Raw genomic sequence first — 19,292 nt, forward strand, 5'->3', positions numbered from 1 at the left:
TCCTTTTGTGACTGACTTATTTCGCTCAGCATAATGTCCTCCAAGTTCATCCACGTTATGCGGTGTTTTGCAGATTCTACATTATTCTTTAGCGTTCCCTTTGCTCTTTTTGACCTCAGATTCACTGCATCAGCACCGAGTTCACGCCTCGAAAGAAAGGTGGAGAGAAAGGTGTTCCCTTCCGTCTCCAGATCGACACCTTCAAGCCCAGTGACAAGGAGCTCCTGCCTGAGCATCTGCATTCTGCAGGCTGCCTCATCAAGGTGTTTAAGGTACAAGCAGCACCAAGAGCTCTTTGCCCTCCTCCCGGGGCTGTCTCCCTGCTTCACTGGCTGCCTAGGCTCTGGGCCTGTGGACTCTCAGCCAGTGTGTCCCCTCTCTGGGACAGTTCCCTTCTCTGTACACAGAGGAATGGGGCCTGACTTTTTTCTTAGAGTCCACCCAGTGGGGCCTCCTAAAAGGAGGTGAGTAGGTAGAGAGGAAGCCGCTGAAGCTTCCTCATCACCCTCCATAGCCCAAAGGAGCTGATCGGAAGCTAAAATCCGACCGGGAGAAGGTTGAGAAACAGCCTCTCCAGGAGAGATACAAGTACCAGGTTGCCTGTGAGAACACGGTCTTCACGGAGGTGTGTGTTGGTTGGGGCAGTGCTGGGCGGAAAGATCCTAATTGCACAGATGGGAAAAGTGAGGCTTCAGGGCTGTGCCTTCCCCCTCTGGGATAAACGCAAGGCCTGTGATTCTACCCGTTCCCTGCAGGGGGCAAACTTTGCACTGTTGTTCCTAGAGCCTGCCCCTCCTGCGTGTTGGCCATCATGTCTCCTCACTTCTGTGCTCACTGCTTTGTAAACACTTCCCTTCTGGCTGCTTGTCCTGGTTAGCTCCTACAGGAAGCCTTCTCCAGCTGCCCCAGACCTGCAGGCTACTTTACTGTCTTCATTTGTGCTGAAGCTTAGTTCACTTGTTAGGACCTCCCTTCAGGGCAGGCTACTTACTAGCTTTTCATACATAGTTGGATGGGGGTGCGTGTGTGAATGAACAGCCACAACTGCCCTGGGAATGTCCAGGCTGACCGTGCATCTGTTTGTCCACAGTGTTCACCATGGCCAGAGCCCACTGCAGGGTCCCACCCATCTCTCAGCCCTCTGGTTCTGACCTCCTCTCACTCCTGTAAGCTCCTGTCCCCTGAGAGGTGAGGTGGGCTGAGAATTCTCCTGTCAGTCCTTTGTCTTCAGCATGAACGTAAAGAGCCCCTCCGCCCAGGCATGGGGGAAGAGGCTGGGGTGAGAGTGCAGCAGAAGGGAAGGAAGAGACTGGCAAAATGAGAGAGGACTAGCTCTGCCTCCTGGGCAGGCCTCCAGATGGGGTTGGGATGAAGCCGGCTGCACTGCTGTGCTGAGCCCCTGAGTCTCTGCTCCTTGCAGGCTGTGCTCCTCACCACCATTCACTTTGGACACCTTGGGGGGCAGCCCAGCTGAGGTGAGTCTTTGCCTTCCAACCCTCAACTACGCCTCAAAGCCTTCTCAGCGGCTTCATCTCAGACTCCAGAACAGGGCTTCCCTGCCCCCTAGTGGAAAGATGTGATATGACCACAGATTTAAGTTTCGTTTTCTAATCGAACTGGGGGCTTTGCAGAAGGCCGGATGGGCCTTCCCTCTCAGACATGGGCAAGGGCAGAGGGGCTGTTTTTCCCCTCCCGCTTGTTCTCACTCTATGGACTGACTGCGGGAGCAATGATAGTGTTAACTGGATGGCCCTCTTTAAGCCGCAGGATCTGAATCCTGGAGCCTCCATCCCAGAGACACAGCAGTGGTTGCATCGGCACCGGTTCTCCAGCTACTGTCGGATGCTGGCCAACTTCACTGGTGAGGTTGGGGTTTGCCAGGTGGGCCAAACCTATAGGGTACCAAGGATGGTACACTGAAGCAGGAAGCCTGTCTGTGTTGCCTTGCTGCGTGCCCTTCAACTTTTTTTTTTTTTTTTTTAAATATCTATAGCAAAATTTTACTTACATGTGATATTAATGACATTTTTGAGGACCAAGTTGTCAGGGAACTCTGGTGGCGTAGTGCCTAAGGCATTTGACTGCTAACCAGAAGGTTGGCGGTTCAGACCCATCAGCCACTCCTTGGAAGGAAGGTTGGACAATCTAGTTCTGTAGAGGTACCACCTCAGAAACCCAAGGAGGTGTCTCTATGAGTTGGAGACTACTCCATAGGACATAACAAGTTGCCAGGCGCTATGCCAGGCTTTCTCCTCATGTTGTTGTTGTTGCTTGCCGTCGAGTCCACCCCGACTCATAGCGACCCCTGCTTGGGTTTCCGAGGCAGTATCACCACGGAAGTAGGATTGCCCAACCGTCCTTCCGAGGAGTGGCTGGTGGGTTTGAACCGCCAGCCTTCTGGTGAGCAGTCAAGTGCCTTAGGCACTATGCTACCAGAGCTCCTATTCCTCGTGTAGTATCCCATATAATTTATACACTGCTCCTTGAAAATAGTGCCTACAGAGGTTAAATAACTTGCCCAAGGACACGGCTAACAAAGGGCAGAGCTGGGATTTGAATCCAAATCTGACGCCTATGTCCAGACATACTACTTTTTGTAGACTTAGGTTGGCCTGTGTTCCTGCCTCCCACCCTCGATCTCAGGCCTATTCCCTCAATCTGGCCCTGTCTGACTCTGCAGGCACTGATCTGCTGAAGCTCACTCGCCAGGACCTTATCCAGATCTGTGGAGCTGCTGATGGAATCCGACTTTTCAACACTCTTAGAGCCAGGTGCTGGGCACTGCTGAGCAGGTTCTCTTCCCCCTGTAGTGGCCCTTAACAAACTGAGCTAGCAGGGATGTTTCATAGAATGGTTAGGGTGGAAGACACCTAAAGACTACTTAGTCACGCTTCCCCTTTTTCCAGAGGAAGAATCTCAGGCTAAGAATAGCGACCTGCCTGAGCTCACCAAGCAAGGCTGGCAAGGTTGGGCTGAAGCCAGGCTCCTGTGGCCATCCCATCCACCTTGCTTAGTTTCTGGGGTGGGTGGGTAGAGAATAGTTCTTTTTTTTCATCTTTTCTACCCCCAGGTCCAACATTCATCAAGTGCGTAAGACATGCTTTGTGACCTCCCTCCCTAGAGACCTGGAAGAAGAGAGGGTCTCTCCCAGGGATGGGGGCTAGTAGAATCAAGGTCAGGAATGAAGGGCTGACACATAGACTGTTTTCCTGGCCCAGGCCCCTCCGTCATCGGCTGACTTTATATGTGGCTCAAGAGGCCTCTAGGCAAGAGAATGAAGTTTCTAAGAACTCCAACTCAGGTGAGGTTCTGGCCTCTGTCCCCCAAAGGTGAGAATTTCAGGTGTGGCTGCATGAAACCTCGTCTGCGGAGAGGGTGATGTTCTACCATTTCTGGGACCCGGGATGCTCTCCTCTCCCTGCCTTCCTTGACCAGATTAGCCCTCTCCTTCTGGGATGTCTCCCTGAGGTTGTTCTACTCCCCCACCCCTATCTGATCTGGTCATTCCATTAGTATGTGGGTTTAGTACATCATCTATTCATAGCGACCTCTCCTTGGGTTTCCGAGGTGGTATCTTTACGGAAGTAGATTACCCAGTCTTCCTTCTGAATGGCTGGTGGGTTTGAACTGCCAGCCTTGTAGTTAGGTATGCCACCAGAGCTCCCTTGTACTTGGTTTTGCATTATTCATACATGGGTAGCCTATCTTCTCTTCATGCTAGAGGCACCCTGAGCTCAGAGACTAGTCTCTCTCCCCTCAATCTGAGGCTTCCCCAAAGGTGAGGAATGGCAGATGAAGACTAAGTGGATCCATATGCCTTCTTCCTTTTTAATCCTCTGCCCTCCACTCCTGTCACTTGTCCCCCTCCTTCCTCCAGAAATGATCTTCCTCCTGGCACTCCTATGGATCTCCTCCCCCCACTGACCCCTGCCTCTGTGCTTCCCATACGCTCAGGCTTTTATCAAGAGATCTCTCTAGATGAACTAAGTGCCATAGAACTGATGGGGAAACTGGCTGAGCTCCTGGCCCTTCCAGCCAATCAGATCCACCATCTCTTTCACCAGGGCCCTGGGGGCATCCTCATTCTCTTCAGTGACCAGGTAAAGTGACATTTTCTGCCCCAAGGCCCTATGGAGGCCTTGCTGACTTTCACCTCAGAACTACAACAGGTCTCTCCTTGGGCCGAGCATCCTTTTCCCATACTGTCTTATTTTGCTTGGTTTTGTTCTCTCTTCCTCCCTTATTAAGCCCATGACCCTTTCTTCCTTGCAGGTGGTCCAGAATCTTAAGGATGAATCATACTTTGTGGCTGTGGTGAAGAAAGGTAGAGTTTTAGAGGGAGTGGAATGTGTGTGGCTGGCCCTAGAAAGGTGAAAGGATCTCGCTTACTTTCTCCTAAATGAGATTAGAAGGTTCCTTGAAGGTGTGAAGGTGGAGGCTATGTCAACCAACTGGTAAACATCTGCTGAATACCAGCTCTGAGGCAGAGGGGCAAGATTCACAGAGCTAGAAGACATTTATAGCATAGGAAAAATGTGACTGAGTGAATGCATTCTCATGAGGAATATGTCCCAGTTTCTCTTGTCAGAAAGTTTTACTACTTTCCCACTCCACTCCCAACCACCATACAAGGTAGAAGGGCAGGTGCTTGCTCAGTATCACCTCCCGCAAACACCTCTGACCAGCCTGCTTGTGGTCTGGTTATGCAGATGTTTGCCTTAGCTCCCTCTTGCTGTGCCAGAGCTGGGCAGTCTGGTCCAGTGAACAGGACAGCTTCCTAAAGAGGTGGATTTGAAGTGGGCTTGGAAGAACACTTGCTGGGCAAATAGTAGTGGTAGCTGGGGGCCCTGCCTCATCCCAATGGTACCCTTTTTACTGCTTCCAGTGCAGAATCCAGACGGCTACTACTTGGTTCTGACCTAGGCCTAGGGGAGCCCTTCTGCAAAAGGACACTTATGCCTGGCCCTCTGGGGCTGTGTTCACCAGAAACTTTGCTAAGATCCATGGCTGACTGACCAGTAGCCTCTGGGCTGTTTTCTTTCAACTCAGCAGGAGTGGTTGTTGGAACCCTGGACACCACCTCTCCTGCTCAGACTCTATGAAGCTGGCCAGGCTTATGAGGCAAAACCCCCCCAAAACCTGGCAATATGGAGAAAGAGATTTTGGCATGAGCAGTGTTGGCTACTAAACACTGAGTGTAATTCATGTTTATTTAAAACTTTATTTACCCCTTCCTTTTTTAAATTAAAAGCTATTTTTTAAAGGGTGCAATGTATTTTCAATGTGTTGTATTTTCCTCAAGGGGAAATGCCCTCTTCTTAAACTACAGACATGGTGAAGATCTGGGACAAGATTTTTTTTTCCCCTCCATCCCCAATTAGTTTGGGTAAAAGCCATTTCTAAAGGCCTCCAAAGGGCCAGTCAACATTTGAATCACTGTGCCTATTCAGTTCTAGCGATTTGGGAAACCTGGCTACACTCATAGCAATAAGGCTAAGGGGCTGGCTTTAAAAATCTAGTTGAATTTATTAATATTTTACTTTTAGGTCTTAAGAAATCCATCCAAAGTCAAATATAATTTTCTATGTATATTTTCTAAAGTCTCATTTTTAGTTTTGTTTTTCAACTTTAGATCTATAATAGATCTGAAACTGATTTCTGTGTATGTTGTGAGGTAGAGATCTAGTTTTCTTTTTTCATATAGACAATCAACTTTATATTAAATAAGTGCTTTTAAAAAAAGATAAACGGTATCAGGCCGTATCTTAATTTTTCTTACCCCACCCCCCAATTTTATTATGAAAAATTTGAAACATACCAAAAATCAAACCCAATGCCATCAAGTCTATTCTGATGCATAGTGACCCTACAGGACAGAGTAGAACTGCCCCACAGAGTTTCCAAATCATTATAGAAGCAGATTCTCATCTTTCTCCCATGGAGCAGCTGGTGGGTTTGAACTGCAGGCTTTCTGGTTAGCAGCCAAATGCTTTAACCATTAGAGCTCCTTTTCAAACATACAGGAAAGATTAAATAACTACAATGAAAACTCATATACATGGAATGGAAGATGGGCCAAGGTGACCTCTTAAAAATACTTACCTCCCAGAACAGTCCATATGGACAACTGAGGAAATAACATAGCTTGCATCCCCTGCAGGGATGGTGTTGGTCTCAGATGACAAATCCAGACTAGACCTCTACCTTATGCAGAATAATGAGTGCATGTCAACTGAGGCCTAGGATTCCATGGCTCGCCAAGAGTATTTTGAGGCAGGACAGATACCTTGAGATTTAAATTTAGGTTGCTGATTTAGCTCTATTGCTCTTCTCCACCAATAGGTTAGGGACCTCATTGCATTTACCTTTGTGTATCTCTCAGCCCTAGGAGCCTCTAGCACAGACTAGACACTGAAATATTTGTTGAAATGAAGGGACTAAAAGCAGCCAACAATGAGTTTTAGTATGTGCCAATATTATGTAATTTAATCTTCACAACCCTATAAAGTACTGTTATCCCCATTTTACCAAAGAAGACTGAAACAGAGGAGTTAATTGGGTGAGGTCACACTGGAGGTAAATGGCATAGCAAGATTTGAACCCAGTCAATCTGACCTTTGAGCTTGGTGTTTAACCATTACACTACCTCATCCTCCCTCTTTCCTAGTCAAAGCAGGGGCAATGTTCTTCTGTACAGAGATAAGGGACTCAGGATTAAATATTAGCATCAAATTAAGGCAAAGGTTTCCAGAAACTCCAGTTTATAACATAATTATGTCTTCTCTTTTTCTTGGGGACAAATAGAGATCAGTATTATATAAAGATTTGGATGTGATGAAAGGAACCCTAGTAGCATAGAGCCTAAGGCACTTGACTACTAACTAGAAGGCTGATGGTTCAAACCCACCAGCTGCTTTGTGGAAGGAAGATGGGGCAATCTACTTTCATAAAGATTCACCACCTCAGAAACCCAATGGGGGTCGTTATGAGTTGGAATCGACTCGATGGCAATGAGTAGAGGATGTGATGAAGCCCAAAAGAAGCCCCTTCATTCATCCTCAGAAGCCTTTGTAGTTCTGGGGTTCAAGGTAGTTAAGGCTCACGGCTCCAAGTGAGGCTATTTCTGTAGTAAAATGAAAAGTCTTCACAGCTTATTTCCTTTAATTACATCATAAAACAAAATTAGAACATACAGGAAACAATAGTTACATAACAATTTACTTTATATATTTATATATAAAAACATTTTTTTTTTCCTTTTGTAGTCCAAAGATTTTAAAGCAAAAGGAATCCTCTACTGCCACCTTGGATTTTATTTATTTTAAATAACCCACCCTCCCCCTACCCTCAAGCATCAAAGAATTCGGTGGAAACAGTCACTTGGACAGCTGATGGAACCTGGTATTGTCTCACCATGTAGGGAATTGTGTCAGCCCCAGGGACTGGCTAAGCTCTGGAGTAGGCCTGGTGGAGAAACAAGCAAGCAGCAATTCCCACACCCAGAAGCACTCCAGGGGGAGCCCAATGGCTGGGGAAGGTTTAGGCCAAAGGCAGGGATATTTAGGACCAGATTCCACTGGCTAACCACCTTGTGCATTTTACTCCATTGGGGGAGTGAGCTCAGGGAGCAGGAGTTCAGGGATGAAACAGAGCCTGGAGACAAAAATTTCTCTAACAGCACCATTTTCCCTTCCATCTCTGTCCCCAAGCAGAGTCTGACAGGCAGGGGTAGTCCTCACAGTTCTCTGAGTATTACACAGGCCAATTTTGTCAGATCTGTGTTCTCAGGGTCATTGGAACTGGAAGGTGGGCAAAGGTGGTGGAGCACGTGGGAAATGCATGTGGCAGACTAATTGGAAATAATTTCTGGGAGGAAATAGGAGGCAATGAGAGTGGAAGGCATCTGAAGGCCAAGTCATGAAATAGGAATGGAGACAGGCAAAAATAAGGCGGCCTCTCTTCTACAGTAACCCTCTGGTATGGGTAGTCACAGATCCTCAGGGGCCGGCTCTGAGAGCCACACAGCAGGGTGAGAAAGAAGGCTGGTATTTTCTGATTAGCCATGTCCCACAGATCTTGTAAATGTGCCAACAGGCTCTAGGAGTTAGAGGTTAGTATGCAATTTGGGAGTGGGATGAGGAGGTAAGAAAAGAGATTTCAGGCTCACCTTTTCCTGTACTTATTAAAAATTAACAGTCATCAGAGAAGCAAAAATAAATTATTCTTAAGGGCAGGAAAAAAAAAATGGATGTAAATCCAGGAAAGTAGCAGCAAAGGTTTCGCTTATTACAGCTCTGTTATATAGCAAGGATAGAAAATCATTCAAGTCTTTAGGGGGAACAAGGTAAAGTAAAACCATGCCAATTAGATACTCTTTCAAGTTAGGGTTTTTGAAGATGTTAGGTTCCCATTCTCTAGTGCCACTAAATAAACAAACAAACAGAAAAACAAAAATAGAATAATGACTTTAGGGGCTGAGAAGATTTAGGCTAAAGTTAGAAACATGTATATATGTGAGCAGTAGCATGGTACAGATTTAAATTAAAGATATAAATAGTAAGAGACAATGACAAGAGAAACTCAGTAGGACAAAATTTCCTCCTATGAGCAAAAAAGACTTTCCTTCAAAGATTTCCCTAGGCTCTTGGGGCATGGGCAGAAAAGAGATGTGTCTGGACTCTCTCTCCTCCAATCTCTTCTTGGGGTGGAATTCTCATTTTCACTGCTCATCTGCTCTTGCCCTCCTACCAAAACCACCCCGCGAGGCGGCTGGGAAGCACTAGTGGTCCTTTCTGTGGTGCCAGTCCCCACATCTGTTGACCTGGCTTAGGTGTGGAAAGCAGCAGTCCTCTCTGGAACCACGTTAAGTCCTTAATGGTAAGAAGGGCATGGCGTTCATCAGATGAACAGGAAAGCAACTTTACCCACATGAGGGGCAGATGTATCTATATATTCAGGATTAATGCTTGTGCCAGAGCAAAGTATCCCACTCCATAATTGGTTATCTCCTTTACTTTGAACCTCATCTACTCATCTACAATTTTTCCACCCCAATTTTTCAAAACAAGACCTTAAAAGCACAGTAGACTACCCCAGCCAAGGAAGCACTGAAACTCACCTGTGAACCAAACTCTGTACCAAGGGTTGATTCAAAACCACATGAGGCAGAGATGGACGTGTATATATGGAATTTCGTTACCAATATCCCATATGTGAGTCTGTCCAACACATTTTTTTCTCCTGGGAATTAAGTGTAACTCTTTTGGGCTCCAAAAATTCACTCTGACTCAGCTAAGAGGTTATTTACTGACTTTCCTAAGGATCAAAGGCTTCAGAGCAGAACTGATGTTCCTAAGAATAAAAATAGATAAAATAGGGACCACTTTGAGAGGGAAGCTGCCGAAGCCCTTCATGCTGAAAACTCACTTGCTTCATATGGAGTCTCTGGGCAGGCAGAAATTCTGTCTTAAGTAAGAGGATAAGGTTAGAGAAGCTACTTCTTAAGCAGCCCATGTTCTTTGCTGGAGAATAAAGGCATTAAGTTTGGGCTTTTGGATATAGCAATCATAGCCAACTTTTATTCCTAAATTACATGGGTTAATTATATCCTATACACATATTCCTGTATAGGTGTCTGCACTTTCCAATCTTACAATTAAATATGATAGAAATAAGGGGCATAAAGGTAAGGAGTGGCTCGAACTCCAAACTTACCCTCATCCTCCTAATGCTTTGGAGTTGTTTGGTCTAAGATTATTATAAAAGGTAGGAAGGTGGAGGGCTGCCACAAAACCACCAACCAAACATCCTATAACCTATACCCTCTTCTCAAATAAACACTGCCTGTATTTGAGATGATTAAAGATCCTAGAACTAGTGGGCAGATAGAGGTAATCTTTTTTATAAACTGTTGTAGAATCCCAGAGCACATTACTGAGTCTGTCAGCCAGGGTACAAAACAGGGATACCAACTCTTAAATCATGCAAACTTAAGGAGGGGAAAAGCAGATTAGACCAATTTCCTTTAAATGCCTCCTCTTACTGGTGGCAGGAGCTCTGGTAGCATAGTGCCTAAGGCACTTGACTGCTAACCAGGAGGCTGGCGGTTCAAATCCACCAGCCACTCCTCGGAAGGAAGGTTGGGCAATCCTACTTCCTTAGTGATAACTGCCTCGGGTCGCTAGGAGTCCGGCCTACTGGATGGCAAATAACAACAACTTACTGGTGGCAATTAGCATGAACAGTCTAGGATTTTTAGCATAATAAACACTAAATGGCCAAGGGTCAACCACTGTTGTGAGTGTTCCTCTTCTCCAAATGACAAAGTCACCTAAGGACATGCTGCCCACCCACACAGGCAGGAAATTATTCTCTTCTTTCCAGTTAACACTTTCATACCTAACAACTTCAAATCAAGGCAGGTTCCACTGCATACTGTGGTTAGCTCCCTCACCTCCCATTGCAGTGGGCTATCAAACAAATAATGCATTTTACAAGGCTATTAGAAGAACTGAAAGAACTACACTGCTGTAGATTATACCTACAGTGAGCTGTTCAAACAGTTTGGAAAGCCCAAAATAAAGCATCATAAAAATATTTACTAGGTTTCCGTCTAAGATGCATGATACAAGAAATATGTAAAATTTCTGACTTGTATCTCTGCTACATCAAGTAAATGGATGTGAAAATCAGACTGAAAATTTATAAAAACCATTTAAGGAATCCTTTTATATCTGCTAAAGACAGGAGAAGAAAACTTTTTTTTTTTTTCATATAGATAAAAACAATGTGCTTTCATATTCCAAATATTGGAAAAAAGGCTGAAGCCAGATCCTCTTATTCCTCATACCCAAGAATTTGATTTCAAACTCAATAAGCAAGCATCCACCCAGTGAAAAAATGTCCTGAATCCCTAGACAGTGACTATATTCAAGGATGCCCACAACAGTTTGCCTGGATCAGCACAAGGACCCAAAAAAGAAGTTACACTGAGAGATACGGGAATCAATCAGTATCACTGGTGAGATGAAGGCTCTCAATAGAGGAGAGTAAACATGGGAATGAAAATCACCTTGATGGGGCCAAAGGAAGAAGATGTAACAAAGACCAAGAGAGCAGACAATGCTGGTGGAACATGTAATGGATATGGATGAGAATAAGGGAGAAAGGATGCTTAGGAAAGAGGATCCAGATGTTGAAAAACTTTCTCCATAGACATGGCAATAATTTTTCCTGGCCATCTGTAGGTTTATGGCAACAGTTTTGAGGGTACCTTCTTATTTATCCAAATCTCTTCTCCATTCACATTGTTTTTTCGTTACAGAAGGCATATTCTGGAGGGGCTAGAGAGCCAGACAAATTCACAAATATGCTATCCCTATGGAGAACTTTTTCTATACCCATTAAGTCTTACTGATTTTTTAAAAGTGTTCCAGATGTTGAGACAGGAAGCATTATGTTCAGGACCTTCGTCATTGGACTGGAACTGAACATGTTCTGTGTTCTCAAAGTCTTAGCATATTCATCAGGTGGTAGAAGGTCCAGACTGGCACACAAGATGTATTTCCTTCTTCACTACATAGAAGGCAGTGCTGTGCACACCAGGGCCTCTCTCTCTCACTTGGATCTGTTCTTGGCCCTACAGGCTGGACTTCACCTCAATAGCAGGGATCATGTGGGTAAGTCCACATCAACCAGCATATAGGCATACACCCTCTGAGTAGTTCAACACTTTCCAAGACCCTTCGTGCACTGGTGAATAGATGTTTTAAACTTTTTCTTTCAAGCAAAGAAGTACCATAATAGCCTTAACAATGCTCAATTCATATCTACTTACTAATCAATCAGGGATTTATGGTGATTTTTTTTCAGGTGTTAAAAAAGTCTCAACCTTTAGAGCAGACGGCCTCTAAATATTTCTTTTAGTTTTGTTTGAACGAGTGACCTGGGGATCTGTACATTATCAGCCACATTGGAAAATGTCAGTGTCTGTGTGTGTGAGTGAAAGAGAGAGAGGGAGAGAGAGAGAGAGAATGAATTTGTATTCATAGGGTATAGCCAAAAAGAGTAAGTCACATTTTAAAAGGTATATTCCTTATAGATAATTTGAGAAGACTCTAAGTAGAAGGGGGAATGAAAAAAGTAAGTAATTTGAGTTTCCTGTGCTGGTAACCAGGACCTGAAGTATTAAAACAGACTCTCTAACAGCCCAGATCATGAAGAGGATGATCCATGGGCAAGCATCAAAGAGCATGGTAGACTGTACATTAATGTGCTAAAAGAACCCCTACCCCAATTACTCTACTAAAAATCATAAAAGGTTTCTAACCTCAGGGCTTAGAAATCTATTTTTGTGCTTTATAAAATCTTTATTTCCCTCACCATGTGTGATTTTTTTTTGGTGGTGGGGAGGGTATTAGCTTCTTGGATTGAGCTATGGGCAGCCAATGCTGTGCCCTCAGCTCTGGTGCCCAGGTGGCCTGGGTGGGCAGACATTGAACCTCTGTTTCCTCTTGATGCTCTCTCACAGCTGCCCTATGTCCTCACCTGGCTACCCTTATATTTCATTCAGGGAAGTCTGGTGCAGAAGAGAGCTATGGCTGATAGGTTCTAAGATGGTTCTGGTCCTCTCAGGCTCAAACATTAAATATGATGCTGTCAACATTGAAATATAGTCGCCCAATTGTTATAGGGCCATTCTTGTATCCCTGATGAACTGGAAATGGGGAAACAAGAGAAATGGATAGGCTAGACTGCATAGTTCCTCTAGAAGCGTTCTTGCTAAAGCGAAAATCTAACCTCACAGACACAAGTCAGAGATGCCAACCAATGATCACACCTAGACTGCAGTGAAACGTATGATAAAGTTAATCATTATTGCCTGAGCTTGGGTATTGGGGGTTTTCAGGCTGAATTTCACATTTACCATTACACTCTTTACTAATAATACATTCGTCTCTTCGTGGAGTCTGACGGAAGGAAAAATGTGCAGAGGGGAGTAACGGGCATATCATGCGTATATCATGTATCGCAAGATACAACAGAAACCAAAAGGGGAAGTTTGTTTTCATCAAAATAGTTTTAGCTCAATTTCTTCTTATAATCTTTCTTGCTTTTTGTTATTTTCCCTTCAGACTGGCAAAGATTCAGGCAAGGTCCCCTAATGGTAAAATTCAGAATTAAAAAAATATTTATTGATTATGTCTCTTTTAAAAATGTCTGGTACCCCAACTAATCATCCAAAATGCAAACTGTAAACACAACAATATAGGAGTAACAATTGAGAGTGAGTAAGCAGACTATGAATAGGTGACAGACTGAGCAACAGTGCAGGAGGGAATGGAGAATGGAAGACAGGTACACAAGTGTGCTAGAGAGTGACAATCTGAGTGACTAAGTAATCCCATTTGGACCACAGTGATTTCAAATGCAACCATTTTGGAAACCTCTGGGCCAAATACTAAAACACAGGAGGACTAGATGAGCCTTCTTTGTGAGCATGCTCAGCCATGTTGGCATAGAAACAATGAAGCACAGAAGCTCTGTAGTCATTTTATAATGGATGGCTGCCATTTCTAGGATGCAAACAAATTTTCTTTCTGGTCCCTGGATACATCATATCTTGTTTTTCCATGCTTTATTTGACTGTAGAGGACTACAGCTGTTTTTCCAAAATCCCCAAAGAAACCCCTCAATAAAATAAAGAAACTGCAGTAGCAGTAACACTGAGTTTTGCTGGAATGCCCCTTTCCCCCTTCCTTGGCCTATGATTTTCTTCTGGGCATGTCCAATAGGAATGGTTAAGTTTTACCAATCCACTTGATAAATAAGCCAGCACGGACTTCAGTCCCATGGTCACAGAGCTAAAGTGGACAGGGGTGAGGGTGTGTACGTGTATGTATGTGTGGTTCTGGGGATCTGGACACTGCCCTCACTTTGTAACCCTTGCCCAGAACAATGGGGTCGCTTCCACTGGAGAGACTCCACGGTAACTCTAGAAGTGTCCTTAAGTACTCAGTTCACCAAGGTTGACCACCTCCATTGTCATAGGATGATGCAACATCTGCAGAAGCGCTGTCTGCTGCCCCCTACTGATGGGGGTGGAGTGACAGGTGCGAAGTAGGCGTGGACTTTAATATTGGGTAAATGGGTCTGAAACAAGATAGAAACATTACTGAGAGAGAGGGCTTCAACAGAAAGAGCAATGTTGCTTTTCAGAAAAACAATCAAGGGGCTGAGTGGATGTGAGAGCAGGGCAGAGACTGGGCAACAGTCAGGGAATTGAGCCTGGGTTCTACTTTGTACCAGGCCAAGTTGTTCTAAATGACCAAATCAAGCTTACGTAACTTTGCTTGATACTTGCTTTCATAATTATAACACTGGGGAAAATATACGTATCCCAAAGGGATTTACACAATTTAATAGAAAATATGAAAGCTTAAATTGTTTGTTTTTCCAAGTCATTGTGGACAATGTTTTTTCTATTAAAAAAAAATCATTATCCTCTTTCAATAACATGTTTCTAGTCTTTACTAAATAAGTAGTTTCTGAATACCTACAATATTCAAGGCACTGTACTAGTTGGTAAATAAGAGGGGTACAAAGAAGGTCAAGATGAGGATCCTGTTCTTAGGGAGTTTCTAATCTACACATGCATATAAATAGATAACTCAAAGTGGAAAAGTACTAAGTGACTTGAAGCACAAATAAAGACTCCTGAGAATTCAGAGATAGAAGAGATTCTTGATAGCCAGGCAGGACCAGGGGTCCTAGTGTAAGTGGGCCTATAAGAGGCTCTGGTTGATCTGTGGATCTCATATTCTGGGGTGGAAGAAATACACCTCTCCTATTGTAGTTAGCTTTCAGTCTTCTAAGTCTGAGGAGAGAGGAGGAACTGAGGCCAACTGGAATTTAAGATAAGGTTTCATGCTCCTTTATGTGCTCAGAGGCCATATGGATTTTTCAGAGGTTGGTGGTAAGGGCCTAACTATGTATAGTGCCTTTCCCACAGCAGGGGTGAAGCAGATAGCCAAGTGAATATCTGTTGAACTGAATGATGTAACATATAAAGCCATCCAGCCTTTTACAAGCCTTTTGCTGACAACCTGTCTTCCAGTCAATTTGCTGAGCATAGATCTCTCTAATATGGAGGATGGGGCAAAAAGCAAAGGTTTTTTAAAATCTACTTGATCAGTTTGCTGTCTTGAAAAAAAGAAGCCAGGAAAATGGTTTGATTTGATGTGAAAGGAAATACAAGTGAAATTCTTATATTCCACTTAGCCAAATATTTTCTTTATGTTATTTCTTTCTCTCTTGTCATGTGCTTTGACTTAGGGATGTTATTAAGCCCTGGACATTATTAGAGAAAATCTGCAGGGAAAGAACCTACTTTTCTTCCCTTAAGTGGGTATTTTGCTACTAAATTTCCATCTGAACTACAGCTACCACTAGCTGTTATTTCCATCTGAACTATAGCTATCTACCCTTAGGCTGGCTTTCCATTTATTCCTTCTTGCTAAATATGTAAGATAAAAATCCCAGGAATCTAAGTTTGGGAGAAAAAAAAAAAAAAGAAATGAATAAAGAAAAAAGGTGCTGAGAACACCAGAGCTGGAGAATGACACAGCCATCTTTACCCTTAGTCTCTTGATTCCAGCCCGTGTGATTTGCTGGCAGTCATAGAGTTCTATCCGCTCGAGGCTGTGACAACTCTTCAAGTGCTCCAAGGATGCATCTGTGATTAGTGGGCAGTTGTCCAGCTCAATCACTTCCAGCTGGTCATGGGCGCAGGCCCCATTTCCCAGGTGTCGAATTCCATCATCTGTGATCAGCTCACAGTGAGACAGACTCTGCAGCCAAATAAAGCAAGGAAGGATGCTGAAATATCTCATGGCATTCCTCTAGCCAGAGCTGTGTGTAAAATCAGAAGGGAGACTTGGTTTGATTTTGATGAATATGTAGCCATCACTAGATCCACTTGGTGGAAAAAAGAAAGCAAACGAATTCTGGGGTTTTGCTTTTGGCAATCAATGATGGACTTTTTCTGTGTGTGAGTCTGAGTACATTTGGTGAATTCAGGTAACGACTGTGAGATAAATTCATAAACAAGTAAGACAGTCTTAAAAATTACAAAGAAAAAAAAAAAAGACTTTTTCTCTTCTACAGGGACTGTCATTGGGTGTCACTGAGTCAATTCCGACTCATATCAAGAAATCCAAATCCACTGCCATCAAGTTGATTCTGATTTGTAGTGATCCTATAGGACAGAGTAGTACTGCCCCATAGGGTTTCCAAGGCTGTCAATCTTTATGGAAGCAGACTGCCTCCTCTTTTCTCTTGTGGAGCAGCTGGTAGGTTGAAACTGCTGACCTTTTGGTTAGCAGCCGAAGGCTTTAACCACTGTGCCATCAGAGCTCCTTTTCTGACTCATAGCAACCCTACAAGACAGAGAAGAACTTCCTCACACGGTTTCTTAGGCTGCAATCTATACAGAAGCAGATCACCAGGTCTTTTCTCCCATGGAGCTGCTGGTGGGTTTGAGCCACTGACTTTCAGTTAACAGCCAAGCACTTAACCACTGCACCACCAGGGCTCCTTATACAGGAACTAGTGGGATTCAAACTTCTCCTGAACAAAATATTCTGGAACTTGGACTAAGTATTAAATCCCCAGCATAGGGGCATGCTCACAGAATTCACTGATTCTTAAATCTACTAGGTGCAGCCATCTCGTCATATAACCTCTTCTAGTCCTCCTTCATCAATTTTCCTTATATATTTGGTTCCTCCACATGAAACTCAGAATGCCTGACCCCATTTTGTACAGTGTTGTGTCAACAAACACATTAAAAACCCTGGATATAGAACAGCCAACCAAAATGTCTTTCTACTGTATCACTGTAAGTGGCAGAAAGCAGAACTCCCTCTATTTTTAAAATTTAAATTTTTCATTTCACAGAATAGCTTTTTCACGCAAATGTTTCACAATGATACATAAACTAATTTTTAAAAGAGGTAGCTGTTCCTACTGTCTAAGTTTTCTATCTTAGACTGACCTTTTCAAAGCAACTGACTAGTGAGTTTTTTTTTCTTCAGTTATCTTCTTTCTAAATTTTGCAGAGTAAATTCATCTTCCATATAGCAGTTCACATACACTGTCTCATGACATTGACTGTAATCTCCCACAATGCAACAGCTCTTCTCCCACTTCCTCCCCATAACCACTTCTTCCCTGTGTCCTTCCCTCCCATGCACTCCTGCCCCATGAGCTGTCTCCCTGTGCATACACAGCCCTTTATTCTCCCATGATTGATCTCTCCAAGGAGTGAATCTACCTAATTTAAATGTTCAGAGAAAGCACAACTCCCTCTATTAAAGCTTCAGTGGATTTTGTTTTAGAGGAACATTTGGTTCTAAGGGGAAGCAAATTCTATTTTGGGCCATCTCATTCCCTGGATCTCTGGAAATTTAAACATCATATATGTTGGAGTGTATTTCATGAGGGAGGGGGTACTCACACTCTCCATGTCAGTTTTCAGTCTCCAAGCATTGTTACAGAAAACATTTAACTTTTTTAATCCCTATCTCAGTTTCCCTCTTCACTCAGGTCCTCCCTTGGTCCTCTATAAGCTAACAATTTAGAAAAAAATCCCTTCCCAAAATTATAGGCAGACACTAAAAAGAAAGTCAAAACTAATCACAACACTGAGTTTTGATTAAATCCAGGAAACACAAAAAACTTTGGAAGTCAAACTCACCAATACTTGAAGACGAGGACAGTGTATAGAAAGTTGGATTAATGTGCTATCTGTTATCTGAAAGAGACAAAAAAGTTTATTTTAGGTATATTTCCAAATAAAATCATGACCCCTCTCTCATTCCTGACTGTATTTTTATTCTGGCCCCCGATAACCAATCATCACATACCACAATCTTAAGGTTGAGAACTCACTGGCCACTAGAACCTGTTCTGTTAAGAACCCACTCACACTAGGCATAAAACACATCGTCATGTTGAGTATTCATCTTTGGACGGTGCTGTTCCAAATTCCATTGATTTTAAATGAGTCAAAATCTGTCCCTTTATAACTCCCAACCAGAGGACTACATCCAACTTCCTTAGAACCAACCCAGTAAAGAATGAGAAGATACTGTTTCATGAAAAAAATGAATGTTAGAACATCCTCAAATGTTTAGATATTTGGCCTATATTTTATAAGGTATGCTACAATGACCTTAAAATCTTAAAAAGCGAAGATGTCACTTTAATGACTAAGGTGTGTCTGGTATTTGAATCACCTCATATGCATATGAAAGCTCAACAATGAATAAGGAAGACTGAAGAAGAATTGATGCTTTTGAACTACAGTATTGGCAAAGAATGGTGAATATAAAATAGACTGCCAGAAGAATGCACAAATCTGTCTTGGGAATAAGGACAGCCAGAACGCTCCTTAGAAGCGAAGATGTTGAGACTTCATCTCATGTACTTTGGACACGTTATCAGGAAGGACAAGTCCCTGGAGAAGGACATCACGCTTGGTAAAATAGAGGGTCAGCAAAAAAGAGGAAGACCCTCAACAAGATGGATTGACACAATGGTTGCAACAACAGGCTCAAACATAACAACAGTGAAGACGGTGCAGGATTGGGCAGCATTTTGTTTTGTTGCACATAGGGTCACCATGAATTGGAACCAACTCAACTAATAATAATATCAGCATTGGAGAAAATTTTGAAAAGAAGCAGTGATTTACTTTCAGTCATAAGGTAACTGAAAGACTGTCCTTCTTGTCTGAGTGTTTTTATTTAACCTAGACTTCAGTAGTCTCTTTCTGCCATCCTTAGGAAAACAACTGCAACCCAAGTTATCAATTCTGAATTGTTCTTCTGGCAGTCCACGGTATATTTAATGGACTTATATGACAGAGTATAAATGCCACACAGGGTTTCTTAGGCTGTACTCTTTTTTATTTTTATTTTTAAATTTTATTGTGATTTGGGTGAAAGTTTACAGGGCAAATTCATTTTCCATACAGCAGTTCACATACACTGTCTCATGACACTGACTGTAATTTTCCACAATGCAACAGCTCTCTTCCCGCTTCTTCCCCATAGTTATCACTTCCTGGTATCCTTCCCTCCCATGCACTCCTGCCCCCCAAGCTGTCTCCCAGTGCATACACAGACCTTCCAATCTCCCATGATTGATCTCTCCAAGGAGTGTTTCTACCTAATGTAAATGTTCAGCTCATATGTCTGTCTTTTGTTTGGCTGGAAGCCATAAGAGTGGGT

The 19,292-nt window shown here is 43.3% G+C and overlaps 2 protein-coding genes across 2 annotated transcripts in view; one reads left to right on the forward strand and one right to left on the reverse strand.

Moving 5' to 3' along the window:
• The window catches only part of LOC103198082 (transcription factor CP2-like protein 1), a 12,843-nt gene extending 6,600 nt beyond the window's left edge, over positions 1 to 6,243 (forward strand). The window contains exons 6-14 of the mRNA XM_007942185.1: positions 120 to 272; positions 515 to 625; positions 1,091 to 1,188; positions 1,632 to 1,861; positions 2,681 to 2,771; positions 3,219 to 3,301; positions 3,955 to 4,100; positions 4,273 to 4,324; positions 6,161 to 6,243. Of these exons, the coding sequence (XP_007940376.1) occupies positions 120 to 272; positions 515 to 625; positions 1,091 to 1,188; positions 1,632 to 1,861; positions 2,681 to 2,771; positions 3,219 to 3,301; positions 3,955 to 4,100; positions 4,273 to 4,324; positions 6,161 to 6,243 (1,047 nt within the window). The remainder of the gene's footprint in view (positions 1 to 119; positions 273 to 514; positions 626 to 1,090; positions 1,189 to 1,631; positions 1,862 to 2,680; positions 2,772 to 3,218; positions 3,302 to 3,954; positions 4,101 to 4,272; positions 4,325 to 6,160) is intronic.
• Positions 6,244 to 14,043: 7,800 nt separating this feature from the next.
• FBXL20 (F-box and leucine rich repeat protein 20) overlaps positions 14,044 to 19,292 on the reverse strand; it is a 142,882-nt gene continuing 137,633 nt past the window's right edge. Inside the window, 3 exon segments of the mRNA XM_042781105.1 lie at positions 14,044 to 14,151; positions 15,636 to 15,848; positions 17,756 to 17,812. Of these exon segments, the coding sequence (XP_042637039.1) occupies positions 14,044 to 14,151; positions 15,636 to 15,848; positions 17,756 to 17,812 (378 nt within the window).

Source organism: Orycteropus afer, unplaced genomic scaffold (genome assembly GCF_000298275.1).
Source record: "Orycteropus afer afer isolate SDZICR_OR568_19922 unplaced genomic scaffold, OryAfe1.0 scaffold00085, whole genome shotgun sequence".
Lineage (NCBI taxonomy): Eukaryota > Metazoa > Chordata > Mammalia > Tubulidentata > Orycteropodidae > Orycteropus > Orycteropus afer.